We start from the raw sequence: 23,164 nt of genomic DNA, 5'->3' as shown, positions 1-23,164 counted from the left end.
GTTTGAAAGGAGGTAAGCTGTCTATAGCATGACATGCAAAAGCTCTCTGATTTCAATCCTCTTAGCAACTGCGAGATAATCTGGACAGGCCCATTCTACAGAAGGGAATCTGAAGTCATCCAGGGTTCACAAGCTCACCTGAGGACCCCAAGCCAGTGCCTGAGTTAAACCTCTGTCTCTAACCATAATGTCACCACCTCACAAGTCCCTTCACTCTCTGGCCACACATATTTTAGGATAAGCTCCCCACCTCCTTCCAGTCTCATGGCTCTCCCGTCCTCCCTGTGCTCCAGAGAGAATTTTCTAATCTGATTAGCTCACCTTGCTGCTGAAAATCCCTACTGCGGTTTCTGTTGCCTGGACATTCCTACCTGAGGGTCTGTAGATATGTTTCCCGTGGCTTGTGAGCTTCCTGAGATTATAAGTAAATTCAGTGTGCGGTTTTTTTTTTTTTAATTTTTTTTTTTAACGTTTATTTATTTTTGAGACAGAGAGAGACAGAGCATGAACAGGGGAGGGGCAGAGAGAGAGGGAGACACAGAATCTGAAGCAGGCTCCAGGCTCTGAGCAGTCAGCACAGAGCCCGACGCGGGGCTCGAACTCACATACCGCGAGATCGTGACCTGAGCGGAAGTCGGACGCTTAACCGACCGAGCCACCCAGGCGCCCCCCAGTGTGCGTTTTTATGGATGTCAGTCTCTCTCTGCCAAAAGGGAGCTCAGCTCATCAGGTTTTCAGAGTTGTCTGTGGTCTCACACAGGGCCTAGAGCCCTTGGCCCCTAGGGAGGCCCTCAGCATCCGGTACGGCATGGTAGTCATTAGCTGGCCCTTCCTTTCTTTCGCCTCTTCAGTCTTAAACACAGAACCACTTGCCTTTTTTCCCATTCACACCCAACTGCGTCGCACCTTTGGCCTTTTGCTCCTCTCAGGGCCCCCATCTGACCTGGGTTGGAAGCCTGTTCCAGAGCTTTGCTAGCATCTGACATATCTTTATCGCTTGAATTCTTTGCATTTAAAAAGTTGTACTTCATGGATTGCAGAAGTAGAATTACATATTGTAAAAGAAACACAAACTTAGAAGTTGAAAGGTCCCCGGGATTCCAAACCCAGAGATAAATCCCCTTTAACACTTGAGTGTATGTCCTTTCAGACTTTTTTCCAACCTATATATAGAACAGTACATAGGGGCACCTGGGTGGCTCAGTCAGTTGAGCGACCGACTTTGGCCCAGGTCATGATCTCCCGGTTTGTGAGTTCGGGCCCCTCGTCGGGCTCTGTGCTGACAGCTCGGAGCCTGGAGCCTGCTTTGGAATCTGTGCCTCCCCATCTCTCTGCCCCTCTCCTGCTCATGCTCTCTCTCTCTCTCAATAATAAATAAATGTTAAAAAAATTAAAAAAAAAATAAAAATAAAAAAAAGAACAGTACATAATTAAACTGTACTTACTTTACAAAAATGGGGCCATCATTTACACTTCCTATCCTATAACTAGATCTTTTCCTTTGATCGCATGGCCATGTCACCTTTTCATACCTTGCAGATAGATTTGTAATGTACCCTTTTAAAAGCTTTTCACATTCCATTGTATGTATCTATCATTGTGCATTTAAGTGACCTCTTACCCGTGGATGAATACATTGTTACTTCAGGTTCCTCCTTTTTTTTTCAAATATGGTTCCTGTGACTGGCCTTGGTCATATAATTTTATGATTATTTCTGCAAAATTTTCCTAGAAGTGATAACATCTGTGCCATTTAAAGTTTAATATCACTAGCAAATCGTTCCTCCAATGTTCAAATGCTATTTGCACTTTAGAGGAGACCTTAAATTTAACATTTAATGTTTATTGAATAAATGAGTCTAGGATGGGCTCTTGTCCTGGGTTTATCATAACTAGCCCTGCCCTGATCTTTTTGGGTTAAATTTCCTTATCTCACAATGAATAAAAGATTCCAGCATGCAGCTCTATTTTTTTTTTTTTTTTTTTTTTTTTTTTTTTTTGTCTCTGTCACCGGCCACATACCGTAGTTTATTCACTGTTGTCCGTTCTCCATCCAGATTGTGTCCAACAATGAAGTAAAATCCCAATGTAAGATTAGTAACCAACAACAAAAAAAAATTGAGGGCCTTTTAAAGGCTTTCTGCATGTCCATACTCGCAACTTCCTGTGCATTTCAAATACCTAAAAAATGAAAAATAAATATAGAGAAAGGTCCAAACGGGTGCCAAGTAACAACTTGACATATGCTTAAGTGGCGTTTTATGCCTCAGACATCACACAAATAATCAACATGTATCTTGGAGTGGTTGAAATACATGTTGGTAGTAAGGATGAAACATTTGTACAGGTATTTGTACTTTGTAGGATTTTCACATCTAAGAACTCATTTAGTACAGGGAGGAGAACAGGTGAATGAATATGCAGCTATAAGTTTTGTTGAACTGATTCTTGTAAACTGTTCATGAAAGGAGAAATTCTTGATAACAACTTAAGGATGCATAAACAGAGAGGGAGATAAACCATAAGAGACTCCTAAATACAGACAACAAACTGAGGGTTTCTGGAGGGGAGGTGGGGCGGGGGGGATGAGCTATATGGGTAATGGGCATTAACGAGGGCACTTGTTGGGATGAGCACTGGGTGTTATATGTAAGTGATGAATCCCTGAATTCTACTCCTCAAACCAGTACTACACTATATGTTAACTAACTTGGATTTAAATTAAAAATTAAAAACATAAAAGTAAGAAGAATTTACATTCTCAGTCCCAGCTTTCTCCATTAGTCGTCATGGCCATCATTATTTCTTAACTTTTTAAAAAAATGTGTATTTATTTATTTTTGAGAGAGAGAGCATGCACACAAGCAGGGGAGGGGCAGAGAGAAAGGGAGACAGAATCCGAAGCAGGCTCTGGGCCCTGAGCTGTCAGCGCAGAGCCCCACACGGGGCTTGAACTCACTAACTGTGAGATGAGCTGAGCCGAAGTTGGATGCTAACCCAACTGAGCCAGCCAGGTGCCCCACTTCTTAACTTTTTATAAGTTTTTTCTGTTATAAGCACATTGATTAAAGATGCTGGGGTGTGATACCGGAAATGGTCAAAGTTATAATATATGCAAAGGAAAACAGAATTATACGTTATACATTCCCTTTTATTTACATCATGCGAAGCTACTTTACATCTGGCATCTGGCCTTTCTTTTTTCTCTACATACTTTGGATTCTTGGTCAAACATCTCAGGTAATCTTTCCCCTGACACTTGACTCCCTGACAGCGCTATAATTCTGGCTCGCTCACCTATTTAAACACCAACCCAGTATCAGCGCTTTTGATTTACCTCCCCCATTTGGTATGTGGCTGTTTGTAGTACTAGGGGGAAAAGCTACTCAACCACCTTAACCAGAACACAAGGCCATTCACTTTCTGCCCCCCTGTACCCCATAAGATCCATCCCATCTCCTATCTCAAGCTTTATACAAGCTGCAGAAATACGCTACTGCCAGGAGCTCCTTAAACCAGTTAGCCTTTTCTCACCTGAATATAAGAACCGCTGCCTATAAGTTTCCTGCCTTTTAGCTGAATAAGTCCTAGTCTGCACCTGCCTCTTCTCTGGAATACTTCCTTTCAGGCTACATGAGAGGTCCCTTATGTACCCTGATTGTGCAGTTCCTATAGTTGCTTTATCTTTAATTATTAATGTGCCTGTACCTCTCATTTGACTGTAAACTCCATGAGGGGGGAAGCTCAATTTATTCATCTTGTTTTTATAAATATACAACTGCTCCATAGTGACTGCTTAGCAATTACTGAATGCAATAGATTCCTACTGTTGTAAACATGGTTTTCTAAAGCCCGGTAGATGACTCATCTCACTAAGACAGGTGAATACTGACAATGATGTGTCCAAGATCAGACACCGAAGAATGTTAAAACTGATTCTAAAACCCAGATCTCTTAGTAGCCATGTCCAGTACCTTCTCCTGTACAATGCAAACGCTACTTGATTGCTTTGATTGTCTAGATTGCATTTAAAGAGCTAACTGTGTGTTTTCTGCCTTTCAGAGTGGACAAACAGGATCCATGGGGCCTCCAGCTGTTCCCCCTTCATTCCGCCCTGAAGATGAGCTCGAACACCTAACCAAGAAGATGCTGTATGATATGGAAAATCCACCTGCTGATGAATACTTTGGTGAGTGGGGTTGAGAGCTGGCTTCTGAAGTGAATGCCTTGTTCGGTTTTTCTTAATTGATAATGAGGAGTATCAACATCTCCACTGGCAAACGATTTGGGTCTAGATGCATTGGAGTTCGAATGCACATGCACAAAACGGAAGGTCCTGGAAATTGCTTTGTGAGACTGCCATAAATGTGATATCTGTTCAGCTCATACTAAAAGCACAAGGGTATTGTACAGTTTCTTGGAATACAAATTTTATTTTAAAACTAATTTTTGACAATTTGTAAGCTTCTCTAAATTAGGCAGAAATAGGATTTCTGTATGTGTTCAGGCTCCTCACTGGTCTAAATATTTATATACGTGCAAGGACATCTGGGTGACTCAGTCGATTGAGTGTCAGATTCTTGATTTCGGCTCAAGTGACGATCTCACGGTTGGTGAGATCGAGCCCCATGTTGGGCTTTGCTCTGACATTGTGGAACATGCTTGGGATTCTGTCTCTCCCTCTCTCTTCACCCCCCTTTTCTCTCTCAAAATAAATAAACATTTTAAATAAATAAGGACATAAATATTTATATACAAAATACAGAATTGGATAGTGTCTAAATTCTGTACTCTCAATTCTTTCCCTCTGAAAGTTTGGGAAAAGATGTCCCACTGTATTTTTTTCAACCTTCTCCCCTCTCCAAATCTGTGAACAATTATGAATGGTTATTTCATCCAGTCCGTTAGTGTAATGTGAATTTATGAACTAAATGCCAATTAAGAGGTGTTATGAATACATAACCTGTACTCGGAGGTTGTAATTATTCAGGAGAGATAAGAAAAACACATAAGTAATGACTAATCTTGGTAGAAAACCATAAGAGGCATAAGAGAGACTTATGTTAAATATTATAAAATTTAAAATCTCTACTCCTCAGGAACATCAGGAATGCCTTCTAAGGGAATCGGTGGCACCTGAACCTGGCCCTTTTAAAGCAGTGCCTCCCAAACTTTCTGTGATGAAAACTGTTTCTTTCTCCATCTGTTGGAGGCCAGTATTTGTATAGAGCACAGTTAAAATTAATCACTAAGAAAATGAAATAAAAACAATACAAAATGGAAGGCCAAGTTTTACCATTATGAGATCTAACAGGGATGTATTACTCTATTAAAGTGTTATATTATTTTCTAAATACTCCCTGTTTTTGTACTTGTTCCATTGCAGGGCGAAAACATTTCTTAAACACCCATCCATGGACCACAGTTTGAGTAGTGTCGTTTTTGGGACATGTGGAGAGAGGATATTACATTGAGGGGAGAGCAGCAGCAGAGGCACAGAGGTGGAAACATTACACAGGGCTTTTATTTTTTCTGACATTTACTATTTTCGTGTCTCCCCCTTGCTTCCTATTTGGGAATATGTACTATTCGGTGAACTGAGGGCCCTGATCCAAAGCCACGCCATAGATGGAATGGGTTAGGATATGAAAAATGTAGCACTGATTTATATATAGGGTATAGGTCAATAGGGGCAATAATTAATTCTGGTTCTGGTCTTTTCTGTGCCCTTGACTAGCTAAGCAGCATTGAAATGTGCTCCATCTGCTTAAGCCCCATTTCCCACCTTGAGGGTGCAGCAAATGATTTCTAGAATTTCTATCAACACTAGTAGTTCCTATAGAAACAGCACTAATCCAAAGAAATACAACAAAACTAAAAGCTAAACATAACTTGATAGGACAAATGCATGGAGAATAGTTATTTTAAAAGAGTCTCTAGTTATATTAAAATATACCAAGAGTGCATCATACTCTTGTTCTTGATATGGGGAAAAGTTTTATATTGGAATCTAAGGTAAACTTTTTAAAATATCATGTTAAAAGCAAAAAATAAGGTTACCATATTAAGGTATATTAAAAATAAAAAGCAACTAACATAACATGTATATATGCCTCAAATATCATAGCAACTAAATACATACCAATAAGGAAAATTGAACATAGATGGTATTTGTGCTTATGAATATGTATTAAGATCTCTGCGAAACAGACATAAGTTAAATATTATCTTTGCATTTAAGAACTGCCCTAGTTACTAGCGTGGACAGCTTGAACAACTCTCTTATGCTCACTCAGTCTTTGTTTTTGTTTTGCTTTATCTATAATATGGAAATAATTGCTAGCTCATACTGTTATTGTGAGTATTGAGTGAAATATTTATAGAAAGCACTTAGCCAAGTTCATGGCATGTAGAATGTCCTCAATAATCAAAGTTATCCCATGCTTTATTTAAGAAAATAAAATATGCCCATTAAAAATCCATTAATAATACCTGAAATAGAACATGTGTCACCAATTGGTAAATAATCATTTAGCCAAATAAGGATTATGAAGCATGAGAGAGAATGTGGAATAATGATTAACTTTTATTGAGTGCTTACAATATGGTGTCACTATTTTATGTACTTTATAAGAATTAACTCATTTTATCCGTATAGAAAATATATAACCTCGTAAATGCTATGATTATTTCCAGATTAGGAAATTGAACCACCAAAATGTTAAGTAATCTTCCCAATATTGACAGCTAATAAATTGCAGGACTGGATTAGATTCCAGACTCTACTCTTTTTTTTTTTTGCCTTCTAAAAACTTTTCCCCCAGCTTTCCTAAGATAGACCAAAAAAACAAAACAAAACAAAACACCCAAAAAACAAACAACAACAACAACAACAAAAACAATTGCACATAACCAGGATCTACAACTTGGTGGGTTTCGACATATGTATACATTTGCCTTGCCATCAACACAATCCCACTAATAAACATATACATTACCTCCAAAAGTTTAAGCTGGATAATTAGGAATGGTTTTATGGAGATCAGCTTTGGATAGACAGAAAATAGAAGAAGGATATTCTCTCCTAAGTAGATAAAATGAACAAAATACAAGTTGAGGTCAGGATTATTTATGGAAAATTTACTTTAGGTAGAAAACATCCACCAAGTGCCTATTACGTGCAGACTACTCTGCTAACTGTTGGAGACATATAGAGATAGGCAGACAGTGATCTTACCTTTGAAGGTGCCTTTAGTCTAATAGAGAATATATACAGGGTTATAGTGTTTAGTCCTAACACAAGACTGAAAGTGACAAGTGACTGAATCAAAGTTGAGCCAAAGTTCTTTGAGAATTCAGAAGAAAAAGGAGAATGGACATCCCCAAGCAGGAATGAAAGCATGTTTATAAAATGGTTATCATTAAAGTTACGTCTTTAAAATTATGCTAACAGAGATTTGGAAGAGGGATTACAGTAGAGAAGCGATGTCATTTCCGATGAGGGGAATTTTAACATAATGTAGAATAAAATCGTTAGAGTGAATCACCAATGTGGAAAGGAACAAAAATTAGAATATAAGGTTGGAGAAGAAGGCAGGAGTCCTCAATGGATGGCGGATTTAATTTAAAAACCTATTAAATATTCGGGGCAAGTTTAGAGAAACTTGAGTATGAGGTATATATTAGATAATACATCAACATTCATTTCTTATGTGTGGTAGTGGCATTGTGGTTATACAGAACAGTGTCCCAATTTTTAGGGGCAACATGTTGAAGTATTTAGAGTGAAGTGTCATGATATCTGCAACTTACTTTGAAACAGTCTAGATAGATGATAGATAGGTTGATAAATCTACACATATATATAGATACAGAAACAGATACAGACACAGACACAGACATAGACATAGATATAGATATTGTGGGGAGGGCAAAGTCACTTTACATTAAAACAACTAGAGATGCCATTACAACACAGCTACACAGGACATCCTTCTTCCCCCCAAAGGTATTGAAGCTTCACAAATGAATTATGTTAAGACTCCTTCCTTGGGTGGGAGAAATAGTTACATTCTTCTGCCTTCTAAATTGAGTATTTTAATGAATTTTTAAAAAAATGTTTGCTTGTTTGTTTGTTTGTTTGTTTGGGGAGAGAGAGAGAATGAGAGCTGGGGAGGAGCAGACAGAGAAGGAGAGAGAGAATCCCAAGAAGCTCTAACCTCAGCATGGAGCCTGACTTGGGGCTCCATGCCATGACCCTGGGATAATGACCTGAGCCAAAATCAAGAGTCGGATGTTTAACTGACTGAGCCCTCCAGGTGCCCCAATGAATTTGAGCTGCCTTCTCTTGTGCACGTTTCCTTCTTTTCCACTGGACACATACCTTTCCTACTGCTGAAGAGATGATAGTCATTAGAATGGTGATGACAGAAGCTGATATTTGTCAAAAGCTCTATTCACAATCACAGTCTGACTGACAGGTCTGGTGACAATGTCTTCATTTTTTTAGGGGAGGACACAGATATTAGAGAAGCTGAATGAGTTGTTCAAGGTTTCGTAGTTAATAAGTTTCAGGATTTGGACTTTTTCTTGTCCTCTTGAGTCTGTGCTGATTCATCACCATTACAGAAAGGCATATGTTGTTCCTGCAGATTGTCAATAGTTGGCTATCCTGCCTCTTGTCATCCTTTCCCTCCCCAAGTCATGATCTTCAAGTGAGAGACTATCTTTGCCCAGGGCCATTAGTTGTATAGTCAGAACTTCAATGTCACTGGCAATATATTTTAACTGTGTATAACTCCTGAATTAACTGATGTGACACTAAGCATGGGCTTTTTGCCATGATTCAGATACCTACTTTAAGACTGCACACCTAATACCTCCCCACCAACCATGTTAGCTGACTAGCCCTTCCGTTGACCATGAGGGGAGGAAAACTGCTGATAACTACAGCACATCTCAACTGACTTTTCTTAAGTCAGACCTTGATAAAATATTACAAGCAGGTGCACTTCTCTAAGCTACTCCTCAGCTGGGCATTTTTTTTTAATGGTTCTCCTAAAAAGATGTCAGTTTTAGTGTTTCCATGCACTCCCTCTTCCATCTACTTCAAAAAAACAGGGATTGTTTCATTCCAGTATTAGGTAAATGCCACAAGGAATGGAACATAGCCCATCAGATGGGTGAATCCATATCTTTAAAGAGAAGACAAAACTCCCTCATGCTCTGAGCATTTTCCATCTACTTAGCCTTACATAATTGGACTCTAGAAGATGCCCAAGTGTCTTTTCTCCCAATGGAGTCCTTGAGAGGGCCTCAAAACACTACCCTGTAGGGAGAAGAAAGGAAACACACCAGAAAATTGGAGGTAGAAGAAAATTCTGATCTGATTCAGTAACCAGGCAGTGGGTCTTTGGCCCAAATCGTTTGCAGCAAGGCTTGCATCTTAGAGCAACCCGTTTCCCTGGGCAACTAGGAAAGCATGTTTTTACTAGGGGAGATTCTCAGTTCCAGGGATACATGTACAGAAAGAACAAGAGGTGATGAACTATGAATTATTATAAGTTAGAGAAAACTGCAGAACTTAAAATGAGAGGCAGAATTTTAAATTTAGCTATTAAAAAGAACGGGGAGAAAGGCAACACTGCCAGAATATTAGGGAGTTTACAGGGCTAGTTGCCATCATTGGAGCTTTTATTTTTCAGACAGTTTTGAGGAGGAAATGGAATGGAAAGTTGAGTTTGTCTGTAGATATTTTTGCCACATCTTTTGCATTGATCCAAGAGTTTTCCATGTTGGTTGACACACCCCAAGCCTGTAAGTTTTGCACTTTCATTCATATTGAAAGAGAAAGTATGTTTGTGGAGGAGAGGTTCCACATTGTGATCCCTGTGTCCATGGCACAATTCTCCCCCAAATAATGGTGTTCTGGCTGCACAGACCCTGAGACCCAAGACAACATTACTGGAATGTAGTAACTCTGGAAATGAGAACTGTGATATATCTGAGGATAGAATGAAAATATCTACCAGCTTATTTTTAAACACAAAGCTGTAATTATCTTGGCATTGCTTACATAGTGTTGTCTTATTCCTTTAAAAAAAAAAAAGTGAAGTGTGTGAGTCTCAAAATTGTCTAGTGAGCTATTTGAAGAATCCCTATGCCTTCAGAACAGCACTAGGTAAATTCTCTTCACAGAACTTGGCATTTGTCTAAGGATTTTTGTTTGTTTGTTTCTCTCTGAGTATTGTTATTGAGGTATATTGGGAAATTTTACATAAAGACAGTTCTGAGGGAACTAGGAGAGTTGGGCAGAAGCAGAAGGTAAGCAGCAGTGGGGACCTAGCATGTGGTAAGCCTCAAGAGAAGAAAGGCATGGGTGGGCCTGTGCTATAATTACTTTATTAATAAAACTAACTCACCATACTTGGTGCTGTGTATCTTCTCAGTGGGGAGCAATATGGAGGTCCAACGAATGTTTGTGAGTAGAAAGAGAGAACCCCAATCAATGAGGACGGTAGTCCATTCCTCTTCTGTGCTAGTAAGACCTGTTGATAAGTGAGCATGTCTAGGGGATTTGGACTATGATGCCTAGGAAACTGCAAACCACTATTTGAGATACTGTTGAAGGTGTGGAGAAAAGAAAACCTGGAGCCCGAGTGCTGCTGGAAGACTCCCATGTGGAAAAGAATTAAACTTAATATCCATGCTTCCAAAGTTAGCAACAAAGCAAGGCAAGTGAGGGGAAGCTGGCACATTCCCATGTAGTATAATGAATTAACTTTTTGAGCAGACAGAAACCAGTTCTTGGAAGAGTCTAGGCCCACACCCAATAACCCCTTGTCGGGGAAGCGGTGATCGGTATTCCAGCATCTCATGGACAATGAGATTGCATTCGGAAAGTACTATCCTGCTCTGATGGTTCAGTGACTTGGGTGTCTAAACTGGCCTAGGAATCAGCCTCTTCCGTCCACTGTCTTGTTCTACCCCCAGATTATCATTACTGCTATCTATATACCGCTTGTAAAACATTTCCTACTTGTTATATCATTTGAGCTAAACAGCAGCCCTGCGAATCAGACAGTATTTCCCCCTGTTTGGCACATGAACACACACAGGATCTGAGTAATGAAGGGACTCCCCACTCTCCAGGGCCACCACCCGCCCCTACAAGTCAGAGATCCCATAACATAGATCCCCTACGTGGCACAATTGCAGTGAGGCCCAGACCTACTACTCTAGAACCTGTTCTCTTTCTACCCCATCACACTCTTTGCACCCTGTTGCCAGATCGGTCATAAACCTGGAGGTAGACCAGTCACCAGGTTCTGTGCTTTAGCTTTTCTGTCAGTACAAGGAATAACGTGTCTGCTCTGAAATGCACTTAGAGGGTCTCAGCTGAGAGGTGCTGAGTAATTTGTTTTTCTTTGTTTTTATGATTTTGTGTCAACAGTGTAATGTCCAAGGTATGCTGTCAACTATAAACTGGGAAATGACTCCAGGTGCACAGTTGCCTTTAGTACAGGTGGAGCCTGAGGCCTTTAGGATCTTATTTTCGCACACACACAAAAAATGACCTAATTAATTAAAAACCCCAAAAACCACAATGAGAGAAAAATTAGAAAATGCGTAGCTTAGAGAAAAGGTTATATTGATTTAGGAAAAAAAATGGATTTCTTGGTTTTGCTTCTCTCCAGCTCTTTGTTTAAGGTATATGTGGGTCATGGGAATAGAATGTTTTCTAGTTAATGAGACATATTAGATATATTTCCTTTTGTGGTAGTGATTTCTGGTAAAATGTTTGCTTGGGGCAATATATGTTTACAGCACTAAATAAATAATCCTCAGCATTGTATGTGTTCCATCTTAGCACACGTTAATTTTTAATTAATTTGGCTATCGAGTGTATTTTTAAGCATTGATTTGGGAACCTGGGCTTATAGTATCATAAAGAAGAATTTAAACTTAGAAACTTTGAGAAACTCTCCAGAATCGTGTTTCATTTTCCAGAAAACTGAAGTCCAGATGACTCATTCAAGGTCATACAGCTGGAAGTGTTTTAAAACTCTATGGCCAAAAATTCCTTTCTGAATAAAGAATAGAAAGTAGTCTTGTCTGCTGGGAAAAGGAATGGCAGGGTTATTCAGAAAAGTGAGGAAGTAGGTTTGCCTGCTGTTTTTATGAACCCACTCCTGGATACTCCTTATTCAAACTTGAGTGAAGAATGGGTTGTCCTTAAAAATAATACAGTCAGTAACTTGTTAGGGCCTATGTGTGTATACTGTCCTGAGTTCCTTGATTTTTAAATACAAAATAGCTGAAGAGATCCCCAAAACCCTTTTTTTTCATTTTCATCAGATTACTTATTTGTAATATTTCTTGCCTACTTTCCCTACTAGAATGTAAATGTGATTGAAGGCAATAATTTTTTTAGTTCACTGCTGTGTCCCCATCTTCGATTCTAGAACTAGGCCTGACTGATAGGAAATGTTTAATATTTGTTTAATTAATTAATCAACATATAAATGAAAATTGTGAGGAAACAAATTCATATTCCCTGTGGCAAGACATGGTATACAGTAAACTACGGAGGGATAATATTTCATTCATTTCATAGATATTTATTTAGCGCCTTCTAGAATCATAAAAGGTTAGAGCTGGAGAGAATCAGAGACTGTGTAAGGAAAACTCCCTCATTTTTAGAGATGATGAAGTGAGTGAGTTTTCTAAGTTGCAAACTAGTTAGTGATAGAGCCATGGATTACAATTCAGACTTTCTCATTATTTCTTTAAAATTTATTTATTTGGAAGCACCTGGGTGGCTCAGTTAAGCATCCGACTCTTGATTTTGACTCAGGTCATGATCTCACACTTTGTGAGTTTGAGCTGCACATCAGGCTCCATGCTGACAGTGTGGAGCCTACTTGGGATCCTCTCTCCCTCTCTCTCCCCCTCCTCCACTCACTCACTTTCTCTCTCTACCTCTCTCTCTGAAAATGAATAAAAAGTAAACTTAGGAAAGAAAAGTTTTCAAAAGGGGGGTTCCTGGGTGGCTCAGTCAGTTAAGAATCCAACTCCTTATCTCAGCTCAGGTCACGATCTCATGGTTTTTGACTTCAAGCCCTGAATCAAGTTCTCTGCTGACAGTGCAGAACCTGCTTGAGATTCTGTCTCTCCCTCTCTCTGCCCATTCCCCACTTGCTCTCTCCTCTCTCTCTCTCCCCCTTTACTTATTTTGAGAGAGAGAGAGAGCGAGAGAGTAAACTCCATGCTGTCAGCCCAGAGCCCAAAGTGGTGCTCCATCTCACAAACCATGAGATCATGACCTGAGCCAAAATCAAGAGTCAGACACTTAACTGACTGAGTCACCCCGGGGCCCTCATTCTTTCTCTTTAATCACTTTAAGCCATGGAGAATGTGTAGAGCAAGGTACAGTTGCTACATTCCTTGAACTTCAGTAAAAACTAGATTGACACCCTTGGACTTGATCTCTTTTACATGTGTTTTCTCTGAAAATTAAGTATTGAAATTGGTTACTTGATAGGTTACATAGTTGAGATGTTTTAAGTTCTAGATCATATTTCCTCCCATTTCCCTCATTTCCCACTGTGGGGTTTATAGTCCTTGGAACCTAGGATAATCTCTCAACTCGTCAGTTTGCTACTATTCTAATCTAAATGGGTCAGATGCGCAAGGTGTCACATTGAAACATCCTTACCCCATGTTTATATGTGTTTTCCATAGCAACCAGCTATGAAAGGTCATTCACTTACAGTGGGCCCCTTCAAGCATATGAGACACCACTCAGGATCGGTGTTTCATTCAGTCTTTATATCAACAGCAGACACTCACTCATTCAGTCGCATTGAGATCATCATTCTCTTTACCAGAGAATGAAATGTAGAAAGAGATTCCTACTTCATAATTAAAAAAAAAAATGTTTCTTTGCTTAATGACTGACAGCAAACTTGGCGATCTGGGAGAGAATGCACTGGCATGAGCACACGGTGTGTGTCCACCCCCCCGCCAAAAAAAAAGTTCCAATTCTTAGGTTGTTTATGGTTATGTGCTGAACCGTGTGGCTAGAGTTTAGACCAAAACCTGCAAGTGCTAATTATGCATTTTCTGATCTTACACACACAAATACAGATAACTCTGAACTCCACTCCCTTTAACCCTCCAAACCATCCTCCTTACCCCTCACCTGCTCTTTCCCCACAACTTTCTCTATAACACACAGATAATCATCTCCTTCCAGACTTTGAAGTGACATTAGGTTTGTCAGAAGGGCTAATGAGTGACTGTCAGCAAAGCCATTGTTTGAACATCTGCAGAGTTCTATTTGATAGGCATCTATTGTACTTTTAATTGAACATATTCATTCATCTACAAATATTTATTGAGTGCCTACTATATACCAATCATTGTAGTGTGCTTTATGGGAAATAATGGAAATGAGGTAACATAATGGTCAAGAAGAGAAAGCATTGTTAAATCCTATAGCACCAAGGGCTTGGATGGAGAACACATCTTATGGATGGCAGTGGAAAATACATGGCTTTTCATCTAGGTTCAGGGGCTTTTTCTGCTATTACCAGTTGACCCGGGCCAAATTAAATGTCACAGGAGTTCACATGAAGAGACCCCCATTGCTGGGGAGTAGACTGGTTGGCAACGTACTAGCTGTTGTACTATCTGAATTCTCAGTTGAATGCTTTTAAAGAAAAGCAAGCAGAGGGGCACCTGGGTGGCTCAGTTGGTTAAGCGCCCAACTTCGGCTCAGGTCATGAGCTCACAGTCCGTGAGTTCAAGCCCCACATCGGGCTCTGTGCTGACAGCTCAGAGCCTGGAGCCCGCTTCAGATTCTGTGTCTCCCTCTCTCTCTGCCCCTCCCCTGCTCAAGCTCTGTCTCTGTCTCAAAAATAAAAATAAAAACATTAAAAAAAAAAAAAAGCAAGCAGAAAATATCCAAGGCCAATAAACTGGGAAGCTGGTCCAAATTAATGACCTTATTCCAATTCTCTTCCTAGCTGACTCCAAAGTCAGTCATATTGTATTAAATTGTCCCAGATTCATTACAGCAGCTGCACAGCTGTGAGCTCAGACTTCAGCTGGTTCTCTAACTATCAGACCTTCTCCTGGACTCAACTCCACTCATACCTGTGAGTATCATGTGTTAAAATTCAATGAGGAAACAGAAACAGTGTGCAGGAATGACTTGTTGAAGGAGGCTAAGAAGATGCAGTAGGCGGGAGGTACTAGAAGACAGTTACTAATCTCCACTGCCTCTATCTCCCATTTAGCCTTAGGATCATGGCAAAGTTAGAGAGGCACTTAGAAATCATCTAGCTTCAGGGCTTCCCATTCTTTGATAACTGGAGGCACCTTTATAATTTTTATCATAATGCATTAACTATCTGTACTATTTTTTGCCTAATATTTTTATTTAAATCAATTAAATTTTAGCCTACTTTATCTTCCTCCATGTCAAAAATATCCATAATCTGATTTTATGGGTTGAAATAATTGCTGCTTTTTCCCCTTAAAATACATTAAATCAAACTCCACATTGGAATTTTAAAACGTTTATCCATGAACCCCCTCGTGTTCAAAATATTGGGAAATGCAGATATAATTCACCAGGAAGACAACTTGATGGAATACCATGATGAAATAATTTCCTCAAGGTCACCCATTGAGTTGACTTTAACAAAATAAACATTTTTTACATCCAGAGGCATCACGTTATCGTGAGAGACAGGGTAGTGGTTTAAAGAGCCAGAAATCAAGCATTCTGAGGCCAGATTCTGGGCCTGACACTATCCTGCTGACTTGCTGTGACAATTTAGTTCAGCCCCTTTCCAGGGGCCTCATCTCCTTCGTTAGGACATTAAAATACATAATTTATAGATCCTTCAGGCCCTTATTTTTTTGCCTCAGATATTTTTCATACATTGCCTTCTATACACATTAAAACATAGGTAGATAGGAAAACAGCTGTCTGATGTAGAATTACAACATTGATTGCTTCAGAGTTCCACGGGATTGGAAGATAAGCTCAATGATCTATTCCCTAGGCCATTTTATACTCTGCTCAATGTTGTTCCTCATTTCTTAAGGTTTATGAGAAGATTCACTGCATTTAAAGTAGCTTTAACTATCAGTTAACACAAATAAAATAGGATTGTAGAACATAAGGAATACTCTGTATTGAGGTGGATACCCTAGCATCACTGTTTAAGGATTTTCCTGAGTCAATAATGTTGTTCACTAATGTTACTTGGCATACATAAGTGAAATTAATATTGGTAACCATTAATGCGACAATGGTCTTCAGTGTAGATAATCCAGCACTGTCATAAAAATGCAGAATGTATCTTTTGTTACATGGCACCGAGAAACAAGCACTGGACTTGGAGTTCAGGATATCCAAGTATAAGTTCTGTATCTTCTCTGTATGATACTGTGGACACTTGTCATTTTTAATGTGCTTTGGAACATATTGGTATGTATTATTTAAAAACATTATTATGGCAGTTTTAAGATTAGAGTTATCATTTTCCAAAAGAAACCAGTTTATCCAAGGACAAGTTAAGAAGTGGAACCAAATTCTTAATTTAGGTTTTCTGGATTAAATTATGTATACTTTCAACAATTGTATTTAACCTCTTAACATTTCTGTTTCACTTACTCCACCTATTACAGAAGATCATTTTCATATTATATATATATATATATATATGTGTGTGTGTGTGTGTGTGTGTGTGTGTGTGTGTGTGTATAGTGAGGATATATTGTGAGGAGATATATATATATATATATATATATATATATATATATATATAGGATCAAGTAAAACCAGTAGATGGGAAAATACATTCTAAACTATAACAGACCAAGGTGCACCTGGGTGGCTCAGTCGGTTGAGTGTCTAACTCCTGATTTTGTCTCAGGTCATGATTTCACCATTTATAGGATTGATCCCCATGTCAGACTCTGCTCTGGTAGTTTGGAGCCTTCTTGGGATTCTCTTTCTGCCCCTCCCCCTCCCCGATCGCTCTCTCCTTCTCTCTCAAAATAAATAATAAACATTTAAACCATAATAGATCAAAAATTTAAGAGCTGTTAGTGTTGCTTCCCAGTGCAACGTCTGGCTTGATTTATGCCGTTTATGATTAGTGTATAATAATCAACCTCTCTGAATTTTTAATGTTAGTGCTTGTCTCTTTTTGAATTGGCACATTGTGTCTTCTTATGGTGTTCTGTTGCTAATGGAATATCATTAGAGGATAGAGAAAATGTTTTTCAGTTGTGTGTGAGAAAGCAACACACAAAGGCATACCACAGTGTCCTCATTTGCTGAGCAAACTACTCTTGCTTTTTAATGTGGAATGCAGAAGATCTAATTGAAAAGAGACAAAAATGAATTTTGACTCAGATTCTGCAGGATGAATCATAACCCACTTTCTCATCTGAGATGTGAAGAAAAAAAATTAAAGAAAACCAACCACCACACAGTTTTACTGTCAGTGTCAGCATAATCAATACAGAGTATTTTTTTTAGCAGAATAAAGAGTGAATTACTACCAGGCTATGAACTGCAGGTAGTAGAAAACCAAATTAATTTTTCTTTGTCTATAGTCGGCTTGAAATTGCCTTTCTTTTTCGGTCTTCATTAAAACATGCAATCAAGAGAGTTTGGGGTCTGTCAGCAATTTTTGCCCAAACCATTCAGAAATGTGATGATCTCTATTCAACAATTAAAAGCCAATAAGAGACTAGGCAAGCTTGGACCACATTCTATCCCAATGTCCTTTTGTCATGCAATAGGGAGCAGGGAGACAGCAAAGCAGCAGAAACCTGGACACAGTGGAATTGCTGCTTCCTTGAATTTAACTTACTTGAATTGTTGATGTGAGTGACTACAGAAAAATGAAGATTTTTGTCTGCTGGAGCCCAGAATACAAATATATAATATACCTTACCAGCAAATGTAGCTTTTTGAAAAATTTGAAAGGGTTTTGTACAGAGAGGTACTATAGACTATCCTAGAACATGGTCTTCAATTCCTAAATCAATTTCTTTCTAGTTTTTGTTAATGTTCTTTTAATAGCTTCTGTGGCCTTTATTTCTCATATAGATGTGTGTGTGTGTGTGTGTGTGTGTGTATATATATATATACATATACACATGTGTATATATATATATATATGTATATATATATACATGTGTATATACATGTGTACATATATATATATACACGTGTATATGTATATATATATATATATATATACACACACACACATACATGTATATGTTATATATGCTATGGAGCATATATAGCATACATTTCTATGTCTATGTCTCCTTCTTTACCATAAGATCACTGAGATGAGAGGCCAGATTTTCCTTATCTTGTCCTTCCCCCAAAGAGCAAAATAAGAAGGTAGAGTTAAAGGAGTCCTTAAATCTCTCTACGCCGCTCCATCAAGACTTTTACTTGTATTAGAGATTCTCTAGCTTGGCTTGATCCCAAATATGCCTACTAACAGTTCTGTTGACAATAAGACTAGGTCATATCGAGCACTGACTATATACTACAAGTTTCGCATCCAATACTCCTATAACCCTATAACATGGGTACTGTTCTTTTACAGATGAGGAAATTGAAGCAAAGTGAAGTTAAATAATTTTGCCAGAGTCTAGTAATTCTTGGACTTTCAATTACAACCTAGAGCCTAGCTCTGAACCCCTGGATAAATTGTGCCTTTGACTACAGTTTGCAGAAGGTCTGGTCGAAGATTGGGCCGACAGCGTCTGTGCTCATCATGTGGATTTTCTGACAAATTCCATTTTATGACTCCTTCTGCTTCTCTTGGGGGATTTTTCAGTATGATTTGATTTCCTCTGATTGAAGGGTCTCACCACTGATCAGGCAGGAGGTAGAAATCCAGGTGCACCACCAGTCTGCTTGCACTACAGATGTCTCCACGGGCACTGTCTTAGTTCTCCTACAAGAGTAATAGTGCCCAGCTGGGCCACTTAGTCCAGATGATATAAGAAAAGTGCTTACTGTAATACTGTTTATGATAGCAGCTCTTAGATCTACATCTGTATTCCTCTGTTCTCTCTTGGACTTGAAACCTGGTTCTTGTGATTTTAGCAATATCTATACCCACAAACCCCCTCTCCTTACACTTCATCCCAATCCAGTGCTGCCTTCATTCACACAGGGAAACAGTTACTTTTAATTTTTAGTAATCCATCTGCACTGGCATCTTCTAGTCTAAGTTAGCCTTAGAAAAAGGCCAAGTCCAGTCTCACTGTCAAAGTGGAAACGAGAGAGAGCAAGGAGAAGGGAACTCATCTTGAAAATAAGGTCACCGTATTGGTATGTCATCGTTCACAAGAGTTCAATGCACTAGCTAGCAATTGGCTTGCTCAGTCGGAAGTTGATGCTATTTTAGGCTATCAGCAGGAGTGTCAATGTATCTGTGAATTTTGGCATTTTATTTCATTAAGGTGGTTCAGGAAGCCAGACACTGATTAAATGATGCTTCGACTTAGCTCCCACTCCTAATTTTGGACGTGTGGTGTCTTCAGGCAGCTGTTGTGACACCCTGATTCTAAAGAAAACTTTTCGTGCTTCTAAAGCAACCTTGGGAACAATCTACCCCACGTCCTGCTATCCTGGAATCTCCCATGCTCTACATCTCTGGTCACAGGTGGCGTGGAGATACTATTGCTTCCAGTTCTCCTCTGGCAAATCAAGGAAATACAGCTCAGGTGTGTGCATACAGTTTTGATCCACAGTTTGTAAGAGCAGCATTCTCACTGACACATAGGCTCAGGATGGATTTTCATTTGGAGATCGTGTAAGAAGATACCTACGGAAGGAATGGCTTCATCATTGCAGTTACTTTCAAAGTCAAGAGATACCCTAGACAGGCCACAAGAATTGTTTAGGTAAGACTAGGAAAATTCTAAACTTTCTGTTGTTGCGAAGGGTTTGGGATCTGATTTCATTTATAAACATGGTTTAAATGAGAAAGATGAGGATTTCTAGATAGGAAATTTATATTTGTTTATCCCTTCATTCTTTCTTAGTTGTTGAAGGCCTGCTTGCTATGCACCAAGCACTGTGCCAGGCATTTCCATTAAACGTTAGTCTACAAAATGGAGACAGATGTGTTTACAGACAACTCATTGACAATATGGTAAGTGCATTACTGGAGTTAGGTGAAAAGTACTATGAAAGGAAAAAAGTTAGAACAGGTTTCTAACAGGTAATGTTATGTTCTAACAGGGGCTGAATGTGAATGGAATTTTCCAGGCAAACCATGAATTTAAGGACATTTCAGACAAACAAGTCAATGGGTTCAGAGATATCAGAATATTGCAGAAAGGACAGTATGACTAGAGAATAGGAAATTGGAGGGGAAATGAGACCAAAGAACGATCAGTGTTCAGATCAAAATGGCTTTTTCTTTTCTACTAGAGAGTGTAGAGTATGTCCTGAAGGCCTGAAAATCTATGAAGGATTTGATCAAGGGGATGACACAACCTGAGAGATATTGATTAGAGATTCACTCTAGGTACTAGTACTGGGGGGAGAGGTGGGTGTTGAACACAAGAGGATTCAGTGACTGGAGGTCAATCTGGGTGTCATTTGCATTAGTCTACAGGGAATGACAGGAGCCTGAACCAGGACCTTCATGTTGTTACAATATAGGGGAGAGAGGGATAAATTGAGGCTTATCCTTGGCTTCTATCTTAGGTTAATGATTAATCATTAATCATTAATCATTAAGTGAGATGAGAAGACAGAAATTCAGTAATGACATGCCATTGATTCCTAGATATCGTACTTACTGGGAAGCAATTGAGTACCATTTATCAAGGCTCATTGAGCACCTACTGTGTGTGGGTACTGCTGTAGGCATTGGCACAACATGAGTAATTAAATCAAGCAAAAAGCCTGTGTTATGGGGCTTTCATTCTAGTAAGGAAAGACGAGACATAAATAAGTCAAGCCTATGGTATGTCAGCTGGTGCTATATCCTACAGAGAAAATTAAGCAGGAGAAGGGGGATAGTAAGTGTTACTGTGGTGGTGCAGGTGGAAATAACACAGTAAATAATGTGACAAATATAATTGTGAGGTTCCTATTGTTGGTGAAATCTTGTCTGCCTAATTTTGTTTCCTTTCCATTTGTGTTTGTTTTAAAAATTATTATTTCTCCTAAACAGCAATAGCAACATAAACATTTACAAACACATAGATGTATACACAATGGTTTGTGTTGCCAACATACCACATACCAGGAAAAACAAAAGAAAACAGCTGCTAAAAATATATGTATCCAAAGGAAAAAGAGGGGGGAGAAAAAAAAATGGAGATTCCCTTAGACACTAATCCTTGCCATTCAAATCGCTGGATAGTATGAATTAGAAAGTCACAGAAGGGAGATAATCAATATTTGAGCGGGTAATGTAATTCTGATACTCTTGTTGCTGGAGGGCCTCAGATATAACCCAAATCCCTTACTTTAGACAGAGAAACTTTGGATCCGGCGAGGAAGTAGCTTGTTCAAGGACACCCAGGTAGGTCTAGAAGTCAGGTTCCTTGCTGGCCCACCTAGGGATCCTACCATTACTCACCATAGAGAGTCTCAAACTTGGGGTCTGGGATCTCACTTTCTGGGTTTGAACTTCTACTTTGCCACAGTGACCTCAAGCAAGTTTCACCTCTCTTTGCACCAGTTTCTTCATGTACAAAATAGGGATGATTATAATAGTATTTATGATCGTGTTTCTGAGGTTTAAATAAGTTAACAGGAATACATGCAAATTACTTAGACCAGTGCCTGACATAGAGTTGGTGTTCAGAAAATGTTCATTCTATTATTGCAATACTGAAGCTTTAGAACAGCATGATGCAGATTACTTGGGCTTTGTGTGTTTGATCACAAACTTGAAACCAATCTCTGATGAAGGCTCTACCTAAGATCTTCTGGAATTTCTAATTAAGATGTTAAAATATTAACTAGTTTTTTTTTGGGGGGGGGTTATTGAATGAATATAAAACACATTAAAATATCTGATATTTGTTTCATTCACAGATGTTCTAGGCATCTCATTTTAGAGCTGAATTATGTGAGATTCCAAACCAGAGGTAGAACGCTAGCCTTTAAAGACAGGGACATGCCTTGTTCATTTGTGTATATCTAGAACAGACTGGCCTTATAATTGTTGACAGTAGGTGAGTACTGACTGTGTGCCAAGCACCACACTAAACGCTTTACACAGCTGATCATACTTAATCCTCACTGCAGGGAAGCATTTGTATCTGAATTTTATAGATGAGAACTTTTAGACCGAAAGTCGTTCAGTACCTTGTGCAAGGTCACCCAGCTAAGATGGTAAGAGGCACAACCTAAATTTTCATCAACCAGTCTCTGTTTCTGTTTGCTCAGTATGTCTGCCTTTAATGGTGATACTTTTCTCACCTAGTTACTATATTCTGCCATTAATCTGAACTTTATACTAACATCCTTTCTGTGCCATTCCTACTGCTTATTCATAGAATTATAAAATCATTGATTGTTTTTTGGTGAAAAGACCTGGAGACAGTTTCCTCGTTCTCCCCTCGAAGACTTAGAATCACCTGAGGGAAGTTTATCACTATACCTACACACCTACCTTATACGTATACTGTGGTTCTGATGTAATCCTAGCCCCACCTCTACTGAGAAAATGCTATCAGGTTGAGAAAATTTCGCTGGTAGAGTGTGCCATATTCCCCAGGTGTGATGGAGAAGTGGAGTGGGGGAGGCTTGAGAATTACTGATAAATTTTCATGTAATGAAAACTGAAAACCAGAGAGTGACAGTAACATCACCAAGATTACAGCTAATTCATGACATATCTACGTGTAGAAGCCGGGTCATTTTGACATTCGGTGTTGGGCAGTTCTTTTGGTTCGTCCTCAAAACTGCCTTTGTGGAATGTGCTGTGTTCTTTTTGATGGTTCTAAAGGAATACAAGGCTAAAAGAAGGGTGTGGTTTTATTTTTTGTTTGGGGGGGGGGTAGGGAAGAAGGTCAGGGGGAGAGAGAGAGTAGACTCCATGCTCAGTGCAGAGCCCCATGTGGGGCTCGTTCCCAG

The 23,164-nt window shown here is 39.1% G+C and overlaps 1 protein-coding gene across 13 annotated transcripts in view; it reads left to right on the top strand.

Moving 5' to 3' along the window:
* The window catches only part of LPP (LIM domain containing preferred translocation partner in lipoma), a 679,983-nt gene that overhangs the window by 510,183 nt on the left and 146,636 nt on the right, over positions 1-23,164 (top strand). For all 13 annotated transcript variants that reach the window (XM_049629520.1, XM_049629513.1, XM_049629514.1 and 10 more), the window contains one exon: positions 4,063-4,189. In XM_049629520.1, the coding sequence (XP_049485477.1) occupies positions 4,063-4,189 (127 nt within the window). The remainder of the gene's footprint in view (positions 1-4,062; positions 4,190-23,164) is intronic.

This window comes from Panthera uncia, chromosome C2, assembly GCF_023721935.1.
Source record: "Panthera uncia isolate 11264 chromosome C2, Puncia_PCG_1.0, whole genome shotgun sequence".
Taxonomy (NCBI): domain Eukaryota; kingdom Metazoa; phylum Chordata; class Mammalia; order Carnivora; family Felidae; genus Panthera; species Panthera uncia.
The sequence above is the reverse complement of the archived record's forward strand: the minus strand, read 5'-3'. Positions and strand labels throughout refer to the sequence as shown.